At 36.4% G+C, this 27,091-nt stretch overlaps 1 protein-coding gene across 1 annotated transcript in view; it reads left to right on the forward strand.

The window, feature by feature from the left end:
• Window positions 1-27,091, forward strand: part of tbc1d32 (TBC1 domain family, member 32) — a 110,955-nt gene that overhangs the window by 48,320 nt on the left and 35,544 nt on the right. The window contains exons 24-28 of the mRNA XM_038303692.1: window positions 5,996-6,118; window positions 9,159-9,267; window positions 12,800-12,893; window positions 13,020-13,142; window positions 19,947-20,030. Coding sequence (XP_038159620.1) covers window positions 5,996-6,118; window positions 9,159-9,267; window positions 12,800-12,893; window positions 13,020-13,142; window positions 19,947-20,030 — 533 coding nt within the window. The remainder of the gene's footprint in view (window positions 1-5,995; window positions 6,119-9,158; window positions 9,268-12,799; window positions 12,894-13,019; window positions 13,143-19,946; window positions 20,031-27,091) is intronic.

The following is a 27,091-nucleotide window of genomic DNA, read 5'->3' on the forward strand; positions in this document are numbered from 1 at the left end:
GAAAGTTGGCGACCTCTTCGCACTATGCGCGTCAGCATCCGCTGACCCCGCTCCGTCAGTTTACGTGGCCTACCACTTCGTGGCTGAGTTGCTGTCGTTCCCAAACACTTCCATTTTCTTATAATACAGCTGACAGTTGACTGTGGAATATTTAGGAGCGAGGAAATTTCACGACTGGATTTGTTGCACAGGTGGCATCCTATCACAGTTCCACGCTGGAATTCACTGAGCTCCTGAGAGCGACCCATTCTTTCACAAATGTTTGTAAAAACAGTCTGCATGCCTAGGTGCTTGAATTTATACACCTGTGGCCATGGAAGTGATTGGAACACCTGATTCCAATAATTTGGATGGGTGAGCAAATACTTTTGGCAATATAGTGTATATATATATATATATATATATGTATATGTACATATGTGTGTGTGTATATATATATATATACACATATGTATATATATATACACATATGTATATATATATACACATATGTATATATATACATATATATACACATATGTATATATATACATATATACACACATATGTATATATATACATATATACACATATGTATATATATACATATATACACATATATACACACACATATATACATATATATATATATATATATATATATATATATATATATATATATATATATATATATATATATATATATATATATATATATATATATATATATATATATATATATACATATATATATATATATACTGTATATATATATACACACATATATACATACATATATATATACATATATATATATATATATATATATATATATATATATATATATATATATATATATATATATAAGGGGGTTCTATATTCTTATAGCAAGTAAACTATTGAGCAAGTAAACTATTGAGATCGTTATCAATTTTTTTAAGAAAGAAGTAATCTTTTATTCATACTTAATGTTGATCTATAACAAAAACAATAAAATGATTTGTTTTTCTGGTTTTAATGTTACAAAATGTGAAATGGCTTAAAGGACAGAAATGGTTTTATAAAGTACTTTGTCTTATTTAAACAGTGCCAGAAAATGTAGTGAAAGGTAAACAAAATCATGTACTTCTGAGCAGAGCATTTAAAGAAAATGCTGCTTTCCTTACCTTTGTTTATTCTCAAGTGTTTTCATTGTGAGTTTTCAGGGTGAATTCCTTCAAAGGTTTTATTAATGGCTCTGGTCTGTGGAGCCTTTTAAATAACTTTTCCTCACCTGAGATCCAACACAGATACATTATCACCTTTTGTGATTATCTTCCCTCAGTAGACAAGGAAATGAGAGACCTGGCCTTGTAATGTGCTCAGGTGTTCATATTTCATGTATGTCACATAATGAATAATAGATTACTGCTGCTGGTTGTTTTGCGGTTGGAAGAAGTGTTTTTTTTTCTCCTGAATGTCTGCCTCCTTTAAAGGAACATGGGGAAATCTATTTGTTGTTCTGTTTCTGTTGAAATGTTTGGCAATAAACTGGAGGGCATTCCTCTTTCTACTTAACTTGTTTTCTATTTACAGTTGGAATTTGAGATGTTTTAAAAATATTATATCTCAAAATTACATTACCTATACAGCAACACATGGATTTCTTCTTAAAGCATGTTTTTTTTCTAGTTTCTAGTTTTTAAAGTCACTTTTGCATAATTGTTTATGTTTAAGCATATTTGCTTAAGCTCTTTGTGATTTCAGTTAACTACATGCAACATAAACAAATCAAAGGTTTTTATATTATTGAAGCATTTTTTGTTTAAAATTGTACTTTAAATGATTGGATTTGAAACAATAGAAAATTTAAACATTGAGGGCTAAAAAAAACAACAAAAGCATTCTGCTTGTTTTCACATTCACAAACTTTGGTTTTTCATTGTTTCATTAGTTTTCAAATCCTTAATAACAAAATGACTTTGCTCATTTGAGGTTTAATAACCAATACTTACTGTCACGCAGGCCTGAGCGTTCTTAAAGTGCTAAATGCTTGGAAATAAGACGGCAACCCCCCCAAATATCTTGCTGTTTATAAAAACTAATGAGGGCTAAAATCCCGGAGCCACTTCTGCACTTAAAGCTTCTTTTTTGACAAGCAGCCAGATCTTTTCCTGCTGATTTCCAAAGTTTGATTATTATTCTGATGCTTTTCTTAAGCTATTTCATTGACTGTTGGAGAACTGAACTCTTTTTAACATATCATCATTTAGTACAGACTTAGGTTTTATCTTTTTTTCCTGTCAGTATTAAATTTGATTCTATTTCTATTTGCTCTCCTTTACTGCAGTTCTCTTTCTTTGTACCTGCTCATACATGTGGTAGATTGAGTTCAGGTTTAGTTAGAGACCTACTGTATTAGCAACCATCTTCTGCCCCACAGCTAGCTTGGCCTCCGTTTGTCATTTTCTAGCAGGCGCTTAAAGCAAATTTGCTCTTTTTGTTTTAGATGAATTCCCTTATTTGATATTATCTGGATATCTTTAAAGATTTATAATTTTTTTTGCCTTTCAATTTGAAAATAATCAAAATCTGCAGTTCATCTCCACAAACAGCTTCTTTGTCCTTCTATTTTTCATAAACTAAAAGTCCATAACAAGGAAGATGAACTATTTTCCAGACCATTATCTCAATTCTGATCATAGAAGTGGATATCTTTTTTTGTTTTTGGAGTTCTTTCTGGCGGTATACCCTTTATACTGATGAGCAGCAGATTGTGTAAATATATTAATAAATGGTCATTAGTGCGCTGTTACAATGTAGCTGTATTAGATTGTTTTATTTCATAACAAGCTGAGCACAGCAAACTGAACACCTATTTAGATGACAATCCCACTCATGTAGGCTGCTCCCCACATTACTAATGGTTTCCACTAACTGCTTATGCAGGGCTCATATATGGCAATATGACCATTAGGACAATCATCTGTTTGAGACGGATGGTATGTTTAATAAGATAATTTTTGTGGTTCACTTCAAGTTGAGACATTTTATCCTCTGAAATAAGAATTGTAGAAACAGTGTAGAAACAAGATTATACATTGTTCTGTTTATGATAAGAGAGTAAACTAAGGTACCAAAACCTCACCACCAACAGAAAACAGTGAAAATAAGAAAAGTAAAAAAAATAATCTACACTGTGTGCAGAATTATTAGGCAAATTAGTATTTCGACCACATCATCCTTTTCATACATGTTGTCCTACTCCAAGCTGTATAGGCTTGAAAGCCAACTACCAATGAAGTAAATCAGGTGATGTGCATCTCTGTAATGAGAAGGGGTGTGGCCTTATGACATCAACAACCTATATAAGGTTTGCTTAATTATTAGGCAACTTCATTTCCTTTGGCAAAATGGGTCAGAAAAGAGATTTGACTGACTCTGAAAAGGCAAAAATTTCCTGTCTTTCAGAGGGGTACAGCAGTTTGGAAAATGCCAAGCTTTTGAAGCGGGATCATGACACGATCAAGCGGTTCATGGCAAATAGCCAACAGGTGCGCACGAAGCGTGTTGAAAAACGAAGAATTGAGACGGATCAAGGGTGAACCTGCCAGGAAGCCATTAGCCACCAGTTGTGCCATATTTCAGAGCTGCAACATGTCTGGAGTGCCGAGGAGCACAAGGGACCTGGCCAAGGTAAGGAAAGCTGAAAATAGGCCACCTTTGAACAAGACACACAAGACAAAATGTCAAGATTAGGCCAAGAAATATCTGAAGACTGATTTCTCTAAGGTGTTTTGGCCTGATGAAATGAGAGTGAGTCTTGATAGGCCAGATGGATGGGCACCAGGCTGGATCAGTAAAGGGCAGCAAGTTCCATATCGACTCAGATGCCAGAAAGGTGGAGGTGGGGTGCTGGTATGGGCTGGTATCATCAAAGATGAGCTTGTGGGACCTTTTCAGGTTGATGATGGAGTCAAGGTCAACTCCCAGACCTACTGCCAGTTTCTGGAAGACACCTTCTTCAAACAGTGGTACAAGAAGAAGTCACCATCACCAACATGATATTCATGTAGGACAATGCTCCATCACATGCATCAATATACAACACAGCGAGGCTGTCCAAAAAAAGTCGAAAAGGAGAAACATGCCCACATGACATGGTCCCCTTGTTCACCAGATCTGAACCCCATCGAGAACCTGTGGTCCTTCATGAAATGTGGGATCTACAGGGAGGGAAAACAGTACAGCTCTCTGAACGGTGTCTGGGAGGCTGTGGTGGCTGCTGCACGCAATGTGGAAGCTGACAGAATCTATGGATGGAAGGCTTTTGAGTGTCATGGTGAAGAAAGGTGGCTATATTGGTCACTGATTTGTTTTTGAATGTCATAAATGTTTTTTTCTGAATTTTCATTTGTTATATTGGTTTACCTGGTGAAAATAAACAACTGAGATGGGTACATATTTATTTTTTATTACGTTGCCTAATAATTCTGCACAGTAATATTTACCTGCACACACAGACATCCTCAAAATGGCCAAATCTAAAAGAAACTACATCAACTTCCAAAACTATGAAACTTTGATATTAAGGAGTCTTTTTGGTCAATTGAGAACACATTTGTGGCCCAACAACAAAAATAATCCTCAAAAATACAACTTGCCTAATAATTCTGCACACAGTGTAATATCAATGCACAATATGGTAGGCTATTTCTGATATGAATAAATTTTGGTTTTTAATGTTAAAATGAATTAAAACTTCAAGTAAGTGAATACACCTTCATGCACTTATTTAAATTCAGTTTTTTTTTAATATTATTTATTCACGACATGTCTTCTCAAGACACTATAGAGTCAATTCAGTACATTCAACTTCTTTATTTGGCTTAAATGGAAAAAAAAAACAAGAAAGCAAAGCTAACAAATCTAAAGTTATCTTGGAGAAAGTCAGTTAAAATGTTTTTTTACACAAGGAGTTCCAGGAAATCGGATTGAGTCCTTATTTTATAGAATTTATTCCTCCTGGCTGAGAATGGAAAGACATTAAAAATATGCTTTGCACGTGTTGTGGACGCTACATTAACCCCTCATACCAAGAAAGTTCCTGCAGAACCAGTGAGAACTTGTCGACTGGGCATCAGTTTACTAATATCAGTACTTTATTAATTACAAAGATAATCTTGAGACTGAAAACACAGCTGAAAACAGTCGATATAAAAAAAAAAGATGTTAAACATACTTTTGCGCCTTAAAGCACTTTGTCCCTTCAGTTTGAAGCATCCAGCTCAAACAGAGAGTTGTAGGTTTGTTTTTGTTATGTTCTGTTGTTATAGAGGCTGAGAAGTCCCTGACAAACTCTGCCTCTTGATGCTCTGGTGCCAAAATAAGCGAGAGGAGTTGTCACTCAAAGAGAAATCAAAGAGGCCGTCCAAACTTCAGCAAAAAAAGAGTCTGTTTAAAAAAGTCTCTTTTAAGAAACAAAGCACTCCGGTCATGCACAATAGAATAGTACAAGTATAGTTCTAAGTTCATATAGAGAAGGTAATAGTAAAATCAGTCAAAAGGGAGGATGTGATGAATATTTCATAGATTTATAATAAATGTCCTTCCACCAGGTCAAATGTCTTGGTCTTAAACTGAGAATGTTTTGCTCTATACCATCTTTTCTGCTCCTTTAATATTTCAAAATGTTGCTGGATCTGATCAGCCTCTTTGAGTCGGCTGTTTTTAGCAATAACCGAAAATCAAGCATGAATGTTTTCCCGATGGCTCCCACTTTACAAAGACCTAATTTGGCTTTAATAAGCTGGAGTGTCAAAACTGGGCTGGCTGACCAAATACTTGCAGACAGAACACCAGCGGACAAAAGAAAAGTCCAACTGGAGTCTTTGCCTGTGTGGTTCTGCCCAGCAGTGTGGCGGGTGCTGAATTAAAGTATGTAATTCTCTGTAGTTCTGTCCTGCTGCTGTATCTCGGTCTGCCAGTCCTCTCCGTAATTTCATGTCTTTGTTTTGGTTTGTGTGCTTTGTTGCAGACTGCTCAGTGTGCTCTGCTGCTGCTTGGACTCCTTCCTGCTGCTGGAGAGCCAATATAACATCTTCTCCATGCTGGTGCAGAGACAGAGGGAAAACGTCACTGACCAAGACACCACAGAGGGGTACGATGCCAGAAACACAGGGCGCTGAAAGATGAATGTTCAGTAGATTAAACTAAAAGTTTGTTTCACAGAGAACCAGATTAATTTATCATAAATTACCTCATAAATTCTGAGTTAAATCTAAAAACTGCTTTATTTCAATTTAATTTCTTAATTCAGAAAATAAAACTGTTAAATGTTTGAGAGTATGTTATAATTTAGGTAGTTTTAGTTTTTTTGTGCATCAAGAGTGTATGTAAAAATTTTGCTTTCATGCATCTTGTATGTCTAGGGGCTATTAACCTAACATTCATGGTTTTGAACTGTGGGAAGGAAGCCGAAAAGAACCCACACATGCAGGAAGTCCATATATGATTCCAGGATCTTAACTTGATTGGTGGTACAGGTGCAACCACCCTGATACCTGTACCACCACCCAGTCCAGTGTTGTTTTGTCCCAAATGCTTGATTTCATCAGACCATGGGATCTTCTACCTACTAGCTTTAAAGTCATAGGGAAGTCAGATTTAAATGTCAAATCATTCTGGTTTAAACATGTATATAAATGTATTCTTTATCAGACTATATTGTCCCAAAATTTAGAAAATTTCTATAAAAAAAAAAAAATCCTGTCTTAAAATCTGTTTTTCCCCCCCCGTTATTTTCTGCAGGCCAGTTAGTTATACGACAACTTGTACACCTAAATTTGGCCAATCATATATCAACTATCATCTGTCAATTATTTTTTTCAGTCATAGCATCTTGATTCATATGTCACAGCTAATATATGCAACGGTTGATATAAGAAATAAGAATCTTTATTTACTTTCCCATTGAGTTATGTCCCAGTGTTCACAGGGATGGACGTCTGTGTCTTCAGCAGGCGTATAGCTAACAGAACTGGCCGCATTGCAAGGCAAGGGCTCAAACATGTACGGCTGTAAGCCTTCTACACCAAACCAAGCTTCTTCCGCCCTGGCGTCCTCTTCCATAACATCTTCGTCCCCGCTTTCCTCCTCTAAATAAAAACTGTATGATGGAGTAGACTCATCCACGACCTCCGACACAAAACTCTCCTCCTCTTGGATGTTTCCTCTGTCCATAGCGTTCCTTGACAGTGTCGTTTCTAAGTCACCAATTTGGTGCTACTTGTCCCAATGGAATTTCCCATTGGGAACATACTAGCACTAAGTTGCTAGCAAGATGCTTCAGAGACACCGGCCACAACCACCCCCTTGATAAACGACCAATCACATTCACTTTGTTCTCTCGTGTAAAGTTGGGCACCACGTGGGAGAATTCAGAAATGCAACGGTTGGAACAGCCATTTCTCTACGACTTTAAATAGATTGCAGGAGGGCTTGGGTTATTTCTATAGAAAATAGGACCTACATCCAGTGGTGGATGAAGTGCTAACCTATACTACTGTATGAAAAGTATTGATGCAGATTGTCAGATCTTACTCAGCTACAATTAAAGTTTCTCAGCCAAAGATCTACTCAAGTTAAAGTACTGAAGTGCTCACTTTTTAAATGCGTAGTTCAAATTTAATTTTCTAACTTCAATACATTAATGCTTGATTTTCAGAGTCAATTTAATGAACCTTGTAACTTTCAGAAACCACCCCAAATCTCTAAAACAGTGGTGTCCAAATTCAATCAATCAGGAAAGAGAAACAGCAGCAGCGGATTACAAAGCTAAGTTGAGCCAAAAGAAACGAGTCACGACTAGCTTCCTAGAAATGTTATGGCGTAGAAGGTACAATAACTGACTTAAAAATGTAGTAGAGTGAAAGTTATAAGTAGCTACACCAAAAAATATTAAAGAAGAAGAAATATTAAACAAGTAATCAAGTAAATGTAGTTTCCACCACTGTGCTACATCCATGAAAGATATAGGCATCAGTGAAAACATGAACTTTATAAGTAGGACTATTATTGTATTTTTTAAAGTCTTAAGTGTTTAATTTAATAAATCCTTATTATAGACTTTTCTCTAATAGAATGAAATTTAAAGAAATTATATTTTTTGAGTGTTGGCCTAGTGGGCAGAGCAGTGGGGTTGTGCTATGAGAAGGTTGCAAATACCCGGTTCAATCACCACTGCACTCTGGGTCCCTGAGTAAGACCCTTAACCCCACATGGCTCCCTGGGCGCCACACAATGGCAGCCAACTGCTATTTATTTAAAAATAAAAATAAAAGGAGATTTTTTCCAAAGTTTTTCTTTAAGAGCTCTTGTGTTTTGGTAATGGCAGACACCATTATTACTATTGGTTAAGATGGCCCTGAAGAGCTCGCTCACATGTCATGTTTGAGTGCTCACTCTGCTTTAGAGAATAATGACCGGTTCATTTATGTTTCCATTTCCTGCCATTTATTTCTCTCCTGTTTTTGTGGTAATGCTTGACATCAGCCTCTATTCTGTTCGCTTTGTTTTCTCTGTCATCCTGACTGTGTTTTGGTTGCTAACCTTTGGTTTAACCCATTTTTTGTTATTTCCTGCCCATTCTCTCATTTTATATCTGGCATTGTCAACATTGATGGCTCCGAAATTCACATTTAAAGCATTTTTTTTCTTCCATTAAAGCAAAAGCATACAGCATTTTTGAGCAATTTGGACTTTGAAGGACAGCCGTAGACAAAATAAGTCCTTTTGATTAGTTTCTCAAATCACAAGTGCTCCTACTAGATGGACTATCTACCAAGACTGATGTCGTTCAGTCCTTGTAATTGGAAATTTTCTGATCTTAGCTAAAGTTTAAACAACCTAACTCTATATTTGAACTTCCACACGTTCAAATATTCCTACAATCTCCGTGGAAAGGCTTTTATCTCACTTGTTGCAAATAAAATGTATAAACTGGTTTTAAAACAGTCTTTTTATTCTGCTATACATTCTTACTATTGCTGCATTTTTATATTCATGAAATGAAAAATATTATAGGTTCCCTGAAATGTTTTATTATATGTCCATTAAAGATCACCTTTGTCCTATTGAGCATTTTCTTAAAAAAAAAATTGTGTTAGCTGTTTATAATAAAAATGTTCTTTTCTTCTCAGGGTGATCATCATTGACAGTCTGTCAGTGGAGAGGAATCACATATTGGTTCGTGTAAACGTGGTGGGAGGTCCATCTGAAAGAAGGCTTCCCTCTCGTGTCCTTGAAGAGGTCAGCTTCCAGCACTTTTTTTTTTTTCTGAGGATGAATAAATAGAAAAATATTAGGCTGAATCTAAAGACAATTCATAAGATAAAGAAAGATTCCCACTACAGTTCAAAAATCTCAATTTTCAGAGGGATTAGTACCACAATCTTAGGGGTATTGCAATGGGAGGGAGAAGTCACTCATTATTTTCAAGCAGGATCTAAATGATGCATGGTTTACAGCTTACAGTTTAATGTAACCTCCTTTTGCTGCAATTTTAGCCCCTTAGGCCCTTTGAGGTAAATTTACAAGCTCTGTACCTCTAGAGAATATATTTCCTTGTTCCTATTTGCAAAAATAGCGCAGACCTATTTCTAATCGGATGGAGAGTGTCTATGAACATCAATTTAATGTCTCTCCACAGATTCTTAGTTGAGTCTGTACTTTTATTGAACCACTAACATTTGAACAAGCTTTGATCTCAGTCTTCCATTAGCAGCTTGGCTTTATATTTTGAAGTCTGTTTTTTCTTTTTTCTTTCTTTTTTGTATGTATTAGCCGACCAATACCCATCTCCATCCAGATTCTTGATTAACTAGGATTAGCTTCTCTCTCTAATGGAGAGCATCCCCACAACATGATCCTACCACCACTATATATATATACTATATATGTATAAAGGGGATGAATTAAACAAATTTACTGCGCACTTTTCCAATTTAACCTGTAAAATATCTTTAGAACATATATACTTTTAACTCTTCTGAACTTTGCCTTAACTTTTAATCTATGAAATGTATTGAGGTTTTTGGCTTTAATATTTAAAGTGTATGAATATAGTCTCCTTTTTTTATAGGTTGTTAACAACATAAAAGAAGGGAAGCGCCTAAAGGCGCTCATAAAGTGTAAAAACCTTTTGGTTAACTAAAAAGATTTTGCAAGGACTGAATATTTTTATCTTTTAATCCTTCTTTTCATTAATTATGATCTACAGAGAATATATCATCTAATTTTTCAGATTTCAAACTTGACCATTCCTTTCAATTTCCTCTCTGTCTTTGTGTAAATTACTAATTCTGCACATTGAAAAAAAAAATGTTTACTGATAACCAGCACTGCCTCTGTCGTTCTTTGAAGCATGCAGCCTTATTTATTCAGCTTGCTCGGGGATTGATATCAATTATTTAGGTGTTGTTTATGCTGAGCCCAAACAGGAATTCATTTATGCTGAGGTCAAGGAAATTATGTTAAAAAATGCTTTCTGGAGGAGAGGGTTGTAAATGAGCTTAGAACCTTTTTTTTTTTCTTTAAGAAAAAAGACACGAAAATTCAAGCTGTTTTTTGTCGTTTGTATCACGAAAGAGATTTCTCAGCATATTGAAGTCCATGTTTTAAATCAATACAAATATTATTATATAGGACAACTCTAAGAAACTAATTTACATTCGCAAATAAAAGATAAATGAGAGGATGAAAAAGTACAATAAACATTCAACAAAAGGCCTGTTTGAACAAGAAAGTTTTCAACTGCATCTTAATAATCCAGAGAGATTTACAGGCAAACTGTTCCACAAATAAAAGATCTGAGCCTCCGAATGAAGGAAACAAGCAACTGTGTTATTTGTTAGAACAATGTTTCCCAACCTTTTTTGACTTGTCCCTTTGGGCATTTTGTCTTACCATGAGTACACCCCTCAGACAAAAGTATTGATGACTGCTCAAAAGTGGAACGTACAATTACAGATTACAAAATAAAAACAGTTTTACTTAATCTTTTAACTTCAGAATTTAATTCTTAGGCCTTTTCATTCTTTCCATCTCAAATAAAAAACTTTAATATGTTGCCCAGACGTTGGAAACTTGCGTGGGTTTTCAGACACTAGTAATCTGGGCTTGGCTGTTTAATGATCTATATGTTAGCTTGGGAATTTGCAAAGGCATACTAAACTTTTACAAGCTAGTGCAAGGAATATGAAATAGATGGGGGTATCAGAGTTAAACAGACTGAAACAGGAGCCTGGCTGGTTTTAGGGTGACGTTTTTGTGAGGAGCTTTATTGTCTCAGTTTTTTCCAAACAAGGTAACTGCTGGAAAGCTGACCACCGATCATAGACAGACAGAGGACTAGGGGATACACCAAGGGCGCAGAGCCTCATATTTACATTTCATCTCGGGAGACTCGACTAGATAAAGGCCACAAGACTCAGTGGGGAGCCTAACTTCAGATAGAGACAGATTGTTTGGGTCAGGCTGGTTGTTAAATTATTTCTGCCAGCCGTCAGTGTTTTTGCTGGAGTCTCATCATAGCAAAACCCAATAGAATAGATTTTGTGTTCCACTCCGCCAAGATCCAAGCTTACAACTTTCTCCAAGATTTTACCATTTCACTTCGGAGTCCAGGAACCGCAGCCAGCCTGCGATCCTGTGCAAGGATCACATCCAGTTTATGGTTCTGGTCCCTTAACATCTCAGGCTGAGTTTGATAGCTCTGCAGATCCCCTCATACACGCTGGGCAGCCTGACAATGGCCAAACCGGCCCCCGTGTCTTCTGAATTTCACAACATGCCAGGTATCCACCAACTCCTAACATTAGAAATCTTGTTATCAAAAATCCAAATATGTATCCATCTTCTACGTCCTTCATAGACAGGCACACAATCTTCCAATCTTCCACTTCTTCCACTTCTGTCACAAAGCCATTGTGTACCCAGAGAAAAACGCCTGCACAGGAGGGTTCCCCGTTGCCCTGTCTTCGTGTAGAAAAAATGTGATCAATTGCATTGAGAAACCAGCTGACCAGAACTATAAGTCAGTTTGTAGGTTTTGGGAAGCTATGTGAAGAGAGGCTTCAATAAAAGACAAGAAACAGAGCTAAGCAGGGTAGACAGGGGAGGGAGACGGAGAAAAACCATCCTCATCCACTGACAGCCTAGTCAGAAAAGTAAAATATATTGCAAAGCAATGCACTTAATTTTCAATCAGATAATTTTGTCGATATCCTAGTCTCAATAAACATATTTAAAAATGCATCCTCCCACTGTAATGTTTCTGTGTAATAAATGGTCTCCAGCTTGTTGAACTTTCTCAACGATGACATCATCTAATGACAGAAAAAAGGAATGGAAAGTTGACTTTCTAAACCTTGGTAACAAAAGGAGCATATCTTAAGGTTACACTGAACTTACTCAAAAACAAAAACTACGTCCTAGAATGAATCATGAATTACTGAACTGCAAAGGAAGAACATTAATGTATTTCATCAAGTGTTACCACTTTTACCAGATCTCCTTACTGCCAAGTTGAAAACTAGGAAGCTAGCTTACATTGTATAGAAATAATGGCTCTAGATGCTGATATGTAACTGTGTTGCCCCAGCTTTGCATATTGATGGTGCTGCAACAACCTGGAAAATATTTGTGTGATCGGATTGAATAAGGAAATTATGCAAATGATAGAAATCAACCAGGTCTGAAAAAGGTGCCATTAAATAGTTATTATGGTTTATTTTCAAATATTTATGACACTCGAAATATGTGGTTATCCCTTTTGACTCAGGGGGAAGATCCATACTCTTGGCCGATGTTTATAAGCTACCCACCACCCCCCTGCTATGTTCTGAACCTTCAGGATTTTCAAAATAACACAAAAGGTAAGAGATATACCAGTTTCACCTTCTCTTTTTTATATCTTTTGTTGTTTCTTTCATTAAACCTTGTTTAAGCAGTATTACGTTCTCTTTTTTACTAAGAGGGAATACTGTTTTCCTTTTACATAGAGAGTGAGATTAGTGCATTTCTGGCTTCCCCGAAAGAACCAAAGAATGAGGAGAACTGGTTAGAAATCTGCCGAAGACATTTCTGCGAAGACATATCAAAATCCAACACTCTGTCTGGAAAGGGTAAGTTACTACATCTCTTTATTGTCTTCCATCCAGTAGGTACTGAGGTTATACTAAGCGCTAATAGTTTAGTAACTTCACTTACAATAAAGCCAGCATACATCTATACTGAAAACTTTTGTTGCATAACAAGCTCAAAAAGAGGACTAGATAGGTCACCTCTTTTTTTCTAATTTATTCAGTACTTTGTAGACTGACCTTTTACTGCTCTGCCTGAGTTTCAGGTTATGCAGCTCTGACAAATTTGACCCGTCTTAGCTTCAGACATCCAACTCTGAATCTCACCAGTTTCGCTGTCTCTGCTGATAACGATTATGTATGAAAATGACAAAAAACTGTTCTATAATTTATATTTCAGTTTATTGGTTCAGCAGCATCAGGCTCCATCAAATTTAAAAATAGCGGTTGCCAACTCTAGTTCCTACTAAAACGGTCATGATCTTGAATTTTTTGGTTAAGCTTACTCTGAAGTATTTCTTTGGGTTCCCATTATTTGAAATTAAAATTGTTTTTAATGAGTTTATGATATTTTAACAAAGAATCCAAAACGTTAAGAGGCAGTATGAATCACGTAAAGTACATACAAACTTCATGCATAGAACGGCTGTGATTACAGCAACTTTTTTTTTTTACCATTGCATTTATCCACCATCCCTAAATTTGTTCTGGAAGTGGAATATACATGAGCTTCTGTCTGAAATACAAACTGGTTGTCTAAAACCAAAAGCAGCAAATTTGGACAATTTTCAAAGCAATTGCTCTTTAATACCAAGTCTAAATCTTCTAAAAACTTTTTCTCAAAAGTTTTTTAGAAGATTCCCTTGTTTCTTTTCAAAGGTTAAATTCATTCACATCGCTTTAGGTAGGTTGATTATTTGTATCTGCTCCTCTGCCGAATCTGAAAATATTTTTACATTTGTACCCACAGATAGAAATTAACAGAGAATAGCGACAACAAATAAGCTACACTACAAGGCCTGAAAATTATTGCCAAGAATGTTCTCAAAGCCAAAATGCGTAGAACGGTCCACAAAGGATCATGTTATTAGTACTATCTCACCACTTGGCTTAGAGTTTGGGTCCATTTCTATTCAGCTTATCTGTACTAACTCTAGTTGGTACTGTGGAAACAGTGCAGAGTAAACATAGAAAATGAGAGATACCCTAGTTCCTGGAAAAGTTTCCTGGCTTGGAAAAATAGGGCTCGAGATCCGCGTTGCATTGTGGGACGTGGCGGCCATATTGAGGGCTACGTGAACGTAAATATAGCTCTGATACAACGTTGTTGTTGAAAGAAGAGATGTAGAAGTAGAGAGAAAAAAGATGTTAAAATCCCCAAAAAGATCTGGAATTTACCAGGACACATTAAATAGAGAAGCCAGGGACCGGTATGTTGACAAAATCGGCATTATTAATAATTTGGATCCATATGAAGTTCCAAACAATGAGTGGAGCACCGATAAGTGAGCGCCTATACTTTAAAACAGTTCCGAAGCTACAAGTCCTTGGAGTCTCATGTGCAGTTCATGAATGGATGGGTTCAGGAGCTGCAGATCATAAAGCCAGCAAACAGTGGGAACACAGTAATCCGTACAAAGGTAAGCTGTGATCAGACGGGCTCTGGAACCTGCTAGTTTAGTAACTGCTATCCACTAGTGCTAACAACCACTCACGCATGTAATGTACTTTTAACTAGCTGCTATGTGTTTCAAAGGTGTAGTTAGTAACATTAACTTCCAACCCTCCCCAAACCTTCTGGGTTTCTCACGTATTCGAGCCTTTTCCCAACCTTGAAGGAAAGAAACACTGTAGGCTATAAAATAAAACCGTGCATCTTTAACTTACCAGAATGAAATGCAGGGAACACACTCTCATTGACATCGGGATACTGTGGAAAGTTATGTTCGGTCGTCTTACAGCCGCGATTCAAGCTAGCCAACGACTCTTTATCTCTGACACTTGGTCTCCGTGGTTGCGCCTCCAGGCAGGAAAGTGGTGGAAAGTTAACCCATTTTCTATGTTTTTCCCATGGCGATCATGTGTTGCGATGTTAAAGCCCACAATACAGCAACGGTTTACTATTGTTGAAATCAAGTTAAGGTAAAATTAATGAAATTAAAACACGGCTGAGAGGGAGTACAGTATGCAGTAGTCATAGGCAGTAGTCTGAGCAGCGGTAAAAGAGGCCATCAAGATGGCGGCGACGCAAAGTGCTTACGTCATGACGACCAAGCCCTATAGGGTGTGTTTGATTTCAGCGGCTGCATCCTCCAAGGACCTGTGCTACCTGGTCTGGGTCCTTGGAGCGCTGTGAAACTAAGAAGGCCGAAAGAGTTATGTTAGCTATGGATTCAAACAGGTCCAGCCTTCTCCGGCTTTCACCGCTTGTACTGTCTGTGGTTATTGTCATGGGTACTAGGCGACAAAGGAGGCAAAGAATGCATAGATAAAACCTTTCAAAAAACAAAACATTACCCACCACATTACCCACCACATATCTCACCCAATAACCATTAAAAACAACTATTTTCATTTATTTCAGACGGAACTATTCATGCTCTTGTATTGTAATAAACTGCACTTACAGTACTCATCACAGTTCTGCTCCATTTACCTTTTTTTTTCTGAGCACACAGCAGCCGGTTTGCTTGGGCTCGCAACGAATAATCGGATACCCAAGGCTATGTAGGATACACTGGACCTGTCCTTCTAAACGGGCAAAAAGCAGTCTTCCAATACGAACAGGCCTCGGTGCTGCACTATGGTGTACTGGGCCAACAAATCTGGCCATAGGAAGCAAATCTGGCCATAGGAAGCAACAGCCACTGGATTTAAACTCAGCAATGGTCTCATTAAAGCAGGGGTGCCCAAGTCCAGTCCTCAAGAGCTACCATCCTGTAACTTTTATATGCATCTCTTCCCTAACACACATGAATTTAAAAGCTCAATCCCCTCATTAAGCTCAGCAGATGAGTGGTAACGAGCCACTCATTTGATTCAGGTGTGTCAAAAATGGGGCACATCAAATGTGGCAGGGTAGTAGCTCTTGATGACTGGACTTTAGCACCCCTGCTCTAAAGTCTTGCTTCATTTACCTTACAGTTGCTTTCATGTAAATATAAAATCTGCTATTTGTATTTCCTCAGACACATTAATACTATTTGGACAGTTTAAGTCAAAGCACTAAAAATAAACATAAAAATTAAGTTTTATGACATAGTATTGCTTTAACCCTAGACCTGATTTAACATAGTGTAAATGTTGGAGATATTTTTTTCTGAAATGAAATACAGCCATGTTGTTGATTTATGTTTTATTTATGGTTCACTCTACCATAAGGAGGAAAAAATGTTGTATGATGAAAATAAGAAGGAATTGCTTCTCACACTTTAAAAAAAAACTTTAAGAAAATACAGCGTGAGTCAGCTTCTGTTTCTAATCTTCCTAAGGGGAATGTAAATATTTCAAATGTACAAATAAATCCATACTAATGCACTGAATCACAGCGCCTGTGTTAGTATATATGAACTGCTGATGGCTTTTATTTTAATGCATTTGTACCACACACTCTCCCCACAAAGATTACAGAAATCCAAAGCCCACATTCACATTTAATAACTCATCACCGCTGTCATTGACTGACGCTTTTTAAATTGCACCTACGCTTATTTTTCTTATATAGGAGTAAATGGTCCTGATTGACGAAAGACAAAAATACATTCAAATGAAGCATTGCAGAAAACCTGATTACGCCTTTCATCAGTACACTTTGGAAATTGCCTACAGAATCATCCACTCTGCTCTCTGGGGCTCATTTGAGTCTTTTCATAGGAAAAAAAAAGAGATGAACAGGATTTATTATCTCCTAAGCTTCCCTCAGCTGCAGCAATAATATTCTGTTTGACATGTCAATAACCACACAAAACTTGGTTCTTTCTTTTTAAAAAGCGCTCAATAAAAGGAAATTGTTACATTTAAGGTTTGACTTCCACATCAGCTAAATATCTTAAATAATATACTTTTTAAAAATCCATTTCTTCCTGTTTTTCTTTTCCTGCTGGGAGACAGAAATGTTTCACTATAGCAGCTCTTCATCAAGACTGTTTGAGCTGTTTCATGTTCGCTACCTCTCTCTCTTGTCAGTGTATTGATTCTTTAATTGGTCTCTTGCAACAGCATATCAATAAGATGCATTCAGTCAAGCTCACATTCACTGACTGGCTTCTGCTAGCGGTTGTGATCATCAGCCTCTGTCTTCTAAGCTGACAGATGGGGAAATGATTATCATTATGCTTTTCTGTGTTTACAAAATATCCTGCAATTCATTTATATGTTTATTTAGCAGTGTCAGAATAAAGGCCCACCTGCCACCCTATTTCGAGCCTGCAGATGAAAACAATTATGCAGATATACCTTCCTACTATCCTGATTTGCAACTGATTCATCAATCATGTAACAATTTAGCAAAACATACATGTATGTTATCTTAAAAAAAAAACCTTTGGTTTCCTACACATGTGGACGAAACATTTGATACCCCTCATTTAATGAAAGAACTCTCAAAATGGCCACAGGTATGACTTAAATCTGACAAAAGTAAAAATGACGATTAGATAAATTCTGTGAAAATAAGCAAATGATAATCAAACTTGCTTTTCAACCATGCTTCAACAGAATGATAAAAAAAAAAAAAAAAAAAACTTGTGAAACAGAACTGGACAAAGATTATGGTACCATTACTGTAACTTAATATTTTGTTGCACAACATTTACAGGCAATCACAGCCACCAAACGATTCCTGTAACTGTCAGTGAGACTTCTGCTCCTCTCAGCAGCTATTCTAACCTACTCCTCAAGAATAGCTGCTGTCAGAGTCACTTATAGGCAATTATATGACGAAATGATGCCTTTAACACTACAGAGGTATTAATTTGTTATGTAATATAGTTGTCTTTTTACCCAAAGAAAAGCACTTGAATCTGCCTCTCCCTGTGTGGATGCCATTTCATGACGTCTTTGTTTCACACCACTTCTGAGGCCTGAAAGAAGTCAGAGAGCTCTAAAGCCAAAAATACAGATTTTCACAACTAAATGGCTCATTATGCTTGATACACATTTAATGTGGAAAATGTGTGGAAAATGAGCTGCCTGTCACAGCGTCTGTCTGCAACATTTATGCTCTGTGCGGCTTTTCCCCCATTCTGGTCAGCTCCGGGTGTGCGTATTCAGCAAAAGCTGCTAGCTGACATCACCAACTACACGAGGAAGTAGAAAACACAGCTGTTTACAACTTTTCCAAAGCCTCTTTGTCGTCCAAGAGCGACAATCATTTCTTTCCAGGAGTTTTCTGTTGATAGTGGTGATATTTATGAACTAAATCATTAGACGCCTCTAGATGTTTACATTTACAAACCCTTCCAGCAGGTGCTGCTGCTCACTCACCATGTTTTCCATGAGGATCTGTTAACACAGAGGGCCGTTGGAGCCCAACATTAAGTGATTTGGCTGACGCGACCTTGCAGACATGTACAGGAAAAACCGAGCTTTAGACATTAGCTAAGAAAAGGTTGCTGCCCTGTGCAGGTTAGCTGCTAATAGAGCCAATTGTTCTAACTTTGAGCCAGAATCATCACCCCTCCCTGTTTGGAAAAGGTGGATGTGATTTTACTGTGCGGGCACAGCACAGTTAAGGTAGCTGCTTCCAGGAGGGGGCGCACTTACATGGATATTCTCCAAATGCTCATTTTCACAGGACAGGAAGGGGCTGCTGCTCCGGCGGCAGAATTCATGAGGATTACTCTGAGATGTGTGAATGAATCTATATACGACTTAATGCATGATTTTGATGAAAGGATTATATAATATAGTTAAAAGCTTAAAAAGGTAGATTTAGCATGATGTAAGCTCTGTAAATATAAAAGACAAATCATACAACATGGAAAAGTTGTCTTTATTCATTGATTTTAGATGTTCATTTCCTATTTTATTTCCCTGATATAACAGAGAACTACAGGGAAATTAGCAATTAAAGCAATGTAAATGTGCATTGATACTTCTAGGGAAATGACTGCAAGAAAAAAGCTTCTCACTCGATAGGATGTGGATCCGAGACTGACTTACTAACACTATGGTTAAAGAAGCAAACGATGGCATTTTCCGAAGTAACATAACAAGTTTCATGCTTTAGGAAATCTTGACCAAGGTTATTAATTGTGGCAACTGCTGTAAAGAATTTTTTTTTACCTGTATTATGCATCACAGCATCTTTAGACTTATCAACTTTGCTGTTCCTGACTTCTTTCTGTAGGAGGTCACTGTATTTATTTTGGTTTTCATTGTAATCCCCATCAGCATCTTCCTTGTTACATCCTCAGTGACTGTGGGTGGCTTTGTCACACAGCTCTGTGATATACGACTCCCACAGTGATGTAGACAGGGTTTATTCAGGGACAGTTGGGGGCACTGAAGCCACAAATTGATGTGAGTGGATGCTTGCAAAGCTGACTGAACACATTGCTGAACATGTGTTTTTGCACATGAGCCCTAATTTTCAGCTTCATTTGTCAGCTTCACATATTTCCAAAATGCTTTGCTTGTATTATTTAAATGCCAATAACATATTAAATTCAAAAGTCACCATGGGGCTCATTCATGAAATGGCTGTTAATAATACAGATCAGTGTTATTTTACATTCCTTTAAGGAGTGTATGCAATATAGTCTGAATAATACATCTTCTAATCTAATATACATTATAGCTGCTTTCGCTTGTATTATTATTTATGAATCTGATTTTTCTCTACAGTGCTGGCTGACCTTCTGGAGAAAGTTGTTGCCCATCTATCCAGCTCTGCCTCAAGATGCTTCTTCTCTCCGGCTCAGTACAAAGGTCAGTTAGGAACAAACAATTTCTTCTTTCTGACAGTGTTGTCAGATAAAAATCACCAAATGCCACTTCAACGTAGCCAGTAAAATAAGTCTACGCAAAACATGCTCTATTATGTTAAATGTTGAAAAAGGTACATTAATAATAGAGTCATACAAACGATGTATTAGTACCTTTTATTGGTGTAATGTTTTATTGACTCCACATTCTGCATTTGACTTTATCCCATCCCCCTCTTTGTGATCCTCCTTTTACCACAAACTCTGACTCGTTAATAATCAGTGTTACTAGAGTGCGCACAATGAGCTGTCAGTTGTTTATATCTTAATTTTTGGTAGGAGAGCATCCAAAGATCCAAGGTATAACCTATTAGATATTAGAGATATACCGATACATTTTTTTCAGATCCAATACGATACCTGGGCTGGGAGTATCGGCCGATATCTGATAACGATCTGATTCAGCTGTTAGATGAATTACCCGTATATATTTTGAATCTGAGTGAAACATTGTTAAAAATGTAACAAAATAACATAGACGTAAATGTACTATATATGATTTATGAACAAATATGCTATGTAAGGTGTAAAGTGCATTTGAATGGAGCTAATCCCGTGGTCATGTGAACAGGATGAAGAAAACAAGACATGGGTTTTTATTTTTTTGAGTGGTGTTATCTACCACTGATTCTTTTAGTTAATTTGTAAATTGTAAATCTTACTAACTATGAAGTAAAAAATCTGATTGTTCTTTTCTGAAAAAAAGTAATCATCACCACTTGCATAGTTGAGTGGAATTGAGGTGCATTAAACAATGGTGAGGACATAAACTCTTTCAGGATGCCTTCCTGCTGTGCTGCTACTTCCACTCAGCCACTCAGCCTTTAACTTCACCTCAGTCACAATCAGGTGGATAAAATCATAAAACTGTCTAATACCACAAAAGTATTTGTGGCATCAGACAATGGATATATGTTAATGTGTTTTAGTTAGGTTTTTCAAACAGAAATCTCCATGTGAAAATATAACAGTAAAAAGAAAATTCATAAGATTAAATTACAGTTCATAGGTTTTAAAAAAATAGAACAATATAGAAAATCCATTAATTGTCCCACAATGCGGAAATTCTAGTGTTACAGCAGCAAGAAATGTGAACATTTGAAAAGTGTATAAGAATAACATAATAGTGAAGAGTTAAAAAATAAACAAATAAAATACTGTACTGTAAAATGGGTTAACAATATAAATACTGTGCACCTGGGGAATAAATAACCAATATAGAGCCATGGAAATTTTTACAGTAATAGATATTTCAAAATAGCAGCAACAACAGAGATGTGCAAAATGACTGCAACATGTTATTTAATTGTCTAAGATGAAAACTGTGCGAAATCAGCATTAATGTAAGAATTTATTAAGGTTGTTGAGGACAGTGGGGGTTATAAAGTCTTACAGCTGCTGGGAGGAAGGATCTATGATAGCGCTCCTTGGTGCATTTAGGGTACAGCAGTCTGTCACTGACGGAGCTCTCCAGTTCTGCAACAGCTTTATGTATGGGGTGGGAAACATTATCCAACAGGGATGTTAATCAAGTTAGGATCCTCTTGCTTCCCATCTCCTGCACTGAGTGCAGATGGCATCCAATAACAGAGCTATTAAAAATAATATATTGGGTGAAAAAAAAAAATAACTTTCCCATAAGGTTAGATTTTCAAGGAATTAAATTTCATTTAGAAGTTTAGACGATTTCATCCTGACAGAACCCGACTTTCCAGCTTATTGATTACATGTAAACTTTTATGATTTTTCTTCTTAAAGGAAAAATATTTGAGAATCGATAGTAACCAGAATCAAAACAAGAAATCTGAACCGGAATTGTTAAAATTCAAATGATGTCCATCGCTATTGAAAGAGGACATCTAGGTTTGAATTGCTCCTGGGAAGCTCAGACTAACTAAACCCCAATGTGGGGTGACTTTGTCAATAGAGACTGACATTTTTTCGGGAATCCCACGGGTCACGGGATTCCCGTGAGATTCCCCTGGGATGGGAGTTAGTATTAGTAACGATCACGTGATTGGGACGGTACAGGATTAAACATTAACGGGAGCAGACGGGAGCAGGAATAAACCAATAGTAACTAAAAAAAACTAGGATCGATGCCAAAAAATAAAATAAAATAGAAAGAAAAAAAAATCCAGTACTGGCGCTGCCATTTTGTAGTTTTTTTCCTTGAAGCCTACGCTATAATGCGAGTCAAAAAAAACTACACGACCCAAAAACCAACAGTGCTTCCGCTCTGAGTTTTTCACCCGCGCTCAAAAACAACAATGGAGGGACCAACAGTTACTACAGTTAGAAACAGGAACTTAACTGACCCTTCATAGAAATTCAGATTCAATGTATTGGCAGAAATCTTATTGAAGACAAAAGAATGGGAGTGGTGCAGGAGCGGGAGTCATTCTGAATGGGAGCGGGATGGGAGTGGGAGTAATTTCACCAGGAGTGGGACGGGACAGGATTTAGATTTCTACTCTGGCCCGGGATCGGGACGGGACACCATTTTTTTCTGTGGGAGTGGGACGGGACAGGAGTAAAAATCCACTCCCGTGTCAGTCTCTATTTGTCAATCAAGCTAATAAGACAGAGCGTTAGCTTATGTTGTCCTGGAGGTTTTCTGCTTCACTTTTGCAGTAACTGCAGCTTAGCTTTATCTTTTTTATGTTGCTCCAACACAATAGGATTAAAGCATTAGCTTAGCAAATAGCAATGCTCAGGATTCATCTTTTTTTCTTTTCTCTTTGCCTTTATAAGAGAAGTTCCTCCTAGCTTAAATAGAGGGTTGCTTTTTTTCTTGCTTAACTTGACAATGTTTCCCAATGAACCACAGGTGGTTTCTCCATCAATGAAACACACCAAAGTTTGTGGTTTTAATGAAAAAAATTATGGAAATATGAGAGTTTTACAAGTACTTTTGCAAAATCACTGTATATTGTAACTGGATTTGTAATGTAAATTCCCTTTGGTTTACATGATACAAGGAATGCAGCTTTAAAAGATGGATGAGACTAGGAATTATGATAGTCCCTCTTTCTGTAACTGGAACGCTTGACATCTTCTTCTGTGCTATCAGAATATTGTGAGATTTCCCCCTGGATTTACAGACATGGGAGAAAAAACAAAAAAAAACATTCACACTTTCTGAGCAACTTCCTACCTCAGGTCAAAATATGTTATGCTTCACAAATCTAACAAGCAAACTGTGTCAGCAGGTTGGCTTGTTTCGTAGCCAGGGGGCTAAACAAGCTTATCAGACTGATGGTAGTCAGAAGGATACAAAGCTAATTAGTGAATACCCAGAAAATGTTGGGAGCTGTAATTTTTCCTAAAGGTAAAGCACTAATTGCCTACTTATTTGTCTTAATGAACCTTTATTTTACAAAATTAAAAAAAGAAAAAACATGCTGCAGTATTCTATTAGCTTTTAATCCTGTTGGCTTTGAATTTGTCATTTTCCTGGTGCAACTTTATGTGCAAGGCTTTTATAATCAAAGCCCTATTCAATAACATCAGCCTAATGGTTTTAAGCAGCATAAACATTTATAGTGTTTTAGGTTTGAACTAGTTGAGAAGTTCATAAAATGTTAAAATATCATTGGTTCGAAGATAAGTAGAAGTCCAAGCTTTATGGCCTTTTGTTTAATGGTCTTTGCTTGTTTTTTGATATTAATAATATACTTTTCTAATTTTTACTGAACATTTGTGTGAAGAAAATATGTCTAAAAGGTGCAGTACTCTGGAGGACTTGACCTGAAGGCCCCTGACCTATAAAAAGGACTTGTTTTTGCTAAGCTAAACATTTTCCCAAACTAAATATAGCTCAGTTTTTCCTTTCTCTTTTTTGTCGTATTCGGCTCAAATTTTAAAGTATGATTTAAAAACAGATTCGGAAGAAAAAAAGAACAGATTTAGGTAGAGAAATATGAAAACAGACACATTTTTGTTTTGGTTTTTTACCTTGGAAATCTGTAGTAGATTGGCACTAAATAGGCTGCTACGTTATGTCGCTGGCAAACCCCTGGTATCTAATCCACAAAGAAAGACCATTATTTTTGATCAGATCTTTGCTTCAGTTTTTTCTAAGTTAGTTTTTCTGACCACAACATTAGTTTGAGATGGAAGGGGAAGGCAAAGACTGCAGGAAAAGGCTTCTGTGGATGTGACCTGTAAAACAACTGGAAGGTGTCCTTGGAGCTGTTGAGGCAGAATAAGCCACTTCAAGGGTTAGATTGGCTGGGGAAGACGGAGCTTTATCTGTACAGACAATCATTTATCAGAAAATCACTTCATTTCTGGGACACTGCTATATAACCTTTGAAAAAGTTGCACATGCATATATTCAAGGTGTACGTGACTTTCAAATTCACTCCATTTCTGTCAGGCTGGAATAGTTCAAACATGGTTAATTTGTACCAGTCTGGTCCCGTGTTAGAACTACATCTGATTATAAAGAGACAAAGCTGAAACTATTTCTTTCACATGCTGCAGAGATGTAATGGAGACAAACATGTGTTGCAATCAGTGTGAGGACTGATTGTGTTTGGATTAGCAAACAGTATGTTGAAAAACCTACCAAATACTATATCCAAGGAACATATTTTATATATCTTTATTAAATAATTGTATATTTCAATGCAATATGAAATGCCAAAGGACTGCAATATTGTAAAAAAAAATATATTGTATTTATTGTGTCAGAAAATCACATTTTGTATATTGATATTTTGGCAGTTTGATGGAGTTGAAGTGCCCCTAATGCCCTCATAAGTGCTAGATCTTTAGTGACTGATGGTTCAAAACATTCGCAAGTAGCTGAAAAATTTGTTAACCATGATTAATATCTCAACCATCATCTCAAACACTGCAATAGATTTTTTTCCTGATAACATTCCACCCTACATATATATGAAATGCTATGCACCTTCAAAATTGTAGCTTTTTAGCAACTTTTGAAAACATTACCGAGATATTTTAACCCATTTCTATTAAAACGTCTTTTTCGTGTTGGGGTGTATACAAGCAAACCGTGTCTGTTCTTGAAATGACGTTGCACTATCTTTCTCTGTGAACCTACATTCACCTCCTTACCTCAATGTTGACCTTGCGTGGGTTTTCTGGGAATGCCCAGTGTTTTTGTAGACAGTTCTGTGGCATTGTTACAACAGCACCTCTGCACCCAGCAATAAATCCTTTCCTTATTGGTACTGGTTTCACTTGTGTGGACAGGACACATGTTTACAATTTATATATTTCGATTTTTTCTTTAATTATTGTTTTTGTCTTATCTCAACATCACACTTAAAATGTTATGTTTTGAATGGTTTCAGGTCACTTTACCTCATTGTCAGTTGGTAGTTCTGTCTCTGATCACATTCTTTTTTTTTTTACCAAAGCATTTGATTTATTAACCATGTATTTCATCATTACACTGCATGTAGTTTAGTTGGAGACCCAGAGGTCACAGCCACGCAAACAAACACTCATCGCTTGAGGAAATTTAGAATTATCTATTAACTTAGGAGAAATTTAGAATTACCAATTAACCTAACCGGCATGTATAAGGCTGTTTAGGGAACCCGAAGTATCTGGTGTAAAAGCACCTATGCACAAAGAGAACAGTCAGAGAGACTACAAGGCAACAGTGGCTAGTTATAAAGATGAAAGCGTGTAACAATTATTATTGAACAATACGAAGCGCAAAATGTGACTCCTGTTCAAATAAAAAAAACTATAATCAAATTTAAATGGTTGATTTCATTTATTGGAATAGCATGAAAGCAATTCATCTTCACTATGAACTATGAGGAGATTTTATAACAAAACATCCAGTAGTTGACGCTTCTTTTTAAACTCAAGTGATGATTCTGCACTACAGTGGATATATACATATTCTTAGTAACTTTACATACCTCAATAAGAAGGTGTATTTTTAGATTAGATTTAGATTAGATTCAACTTTATTGTCGTTACACATGTACAGGTACAAGGCAACAAAATGCAGGTTAGGTCTAACCAGAAGTGCAATAGCAGCAAGTGCAGGATAAATAATGGTTCTATAAATACAGGACATGGGTATTTCTACTGAATGAGTATAGAGATGAATACTATTATAAATAATGAATATAATATATAGATGGATATTACTATTAAAAAAGAGGTTTTTACAGTTATGTACAATAGCATAATATACAGATGGGTTTTACTATAAAATGAATAAATAGAGTTTGGCTTAAAACACTGATTACACTTTTGTAAATGTATTTTACATTGTTAAAACACAAAAACACTTGGAAATGCCACTTGAGCAGTCCTGGATATAACATATTCACAGACAAAATAAAGTTTCAATCTTTTATATAATGCATATTGTTTAGTAGTTATACAGTTTTTGGTTTAAATATGACATTTTTAGGGGGTTGCTCTTTTAGCAAATTTCATGTTTAGGGATCAGTATATGATCATGATTATACAGTAATTCAATCACTCGATTAGTTGAAAGTTGTTTTATAAATCTATTAATGTGATTGTTTCTGGTGTTGTATGCAGCAACTAGAACTGGAGAAGTTAAAATGAGGAAGTAGGAAAATGACTGGCTTTTGTTTTAAAAATAACTTTCAATATGTTTCAAAACAGAAGAATTTTAAAAGAATTCGGTTAGATGTCATGCAATGTCAGGCATAATGTCAAGTATTCTTGTTAAAAATCCAGTATAAATAATGAATACCAGGGACTGAAAGGATATAGAATGTCTTCTGTCTGCTTTGGTTTATGTATATTTCAATAGACTTTTTTTCATCACTCCTTAGACAAAAACATTTTTCTTCAGTGCATTAACTCTCTTATTCATGCACTCTTTATAACTGCCAGAACAAAGCTCTGTCCCCATCAAGCCTGGATTAGAAGTCTTAATTCTAAGTGTTTGCTTTGTTTTAGCTTTTCTCTAAATTCCCTCACAGTCCATCAGGACGTTTTATTCTTTTTTTTTTTCTCTCTTCCGTGTCTGTT

The sequence above is a fragment of the Cyprinodon tularosa genome, unplaced genomic scaffold (genome assembly GCF_016077235.1).
Source record: "Cyprinodon tularosa strain WSP-4 unplaced genomic scaffold, ASM1607723v1 ctg517, whole genome shotgun sequence".
Lineage (NCBI taxonomy): Eukaryota > Metazoa > Chordata > Actinopteri > Cyprinodontiformes > Cyprinodontidae > Cyprinodon > Cyprinodon tularosa.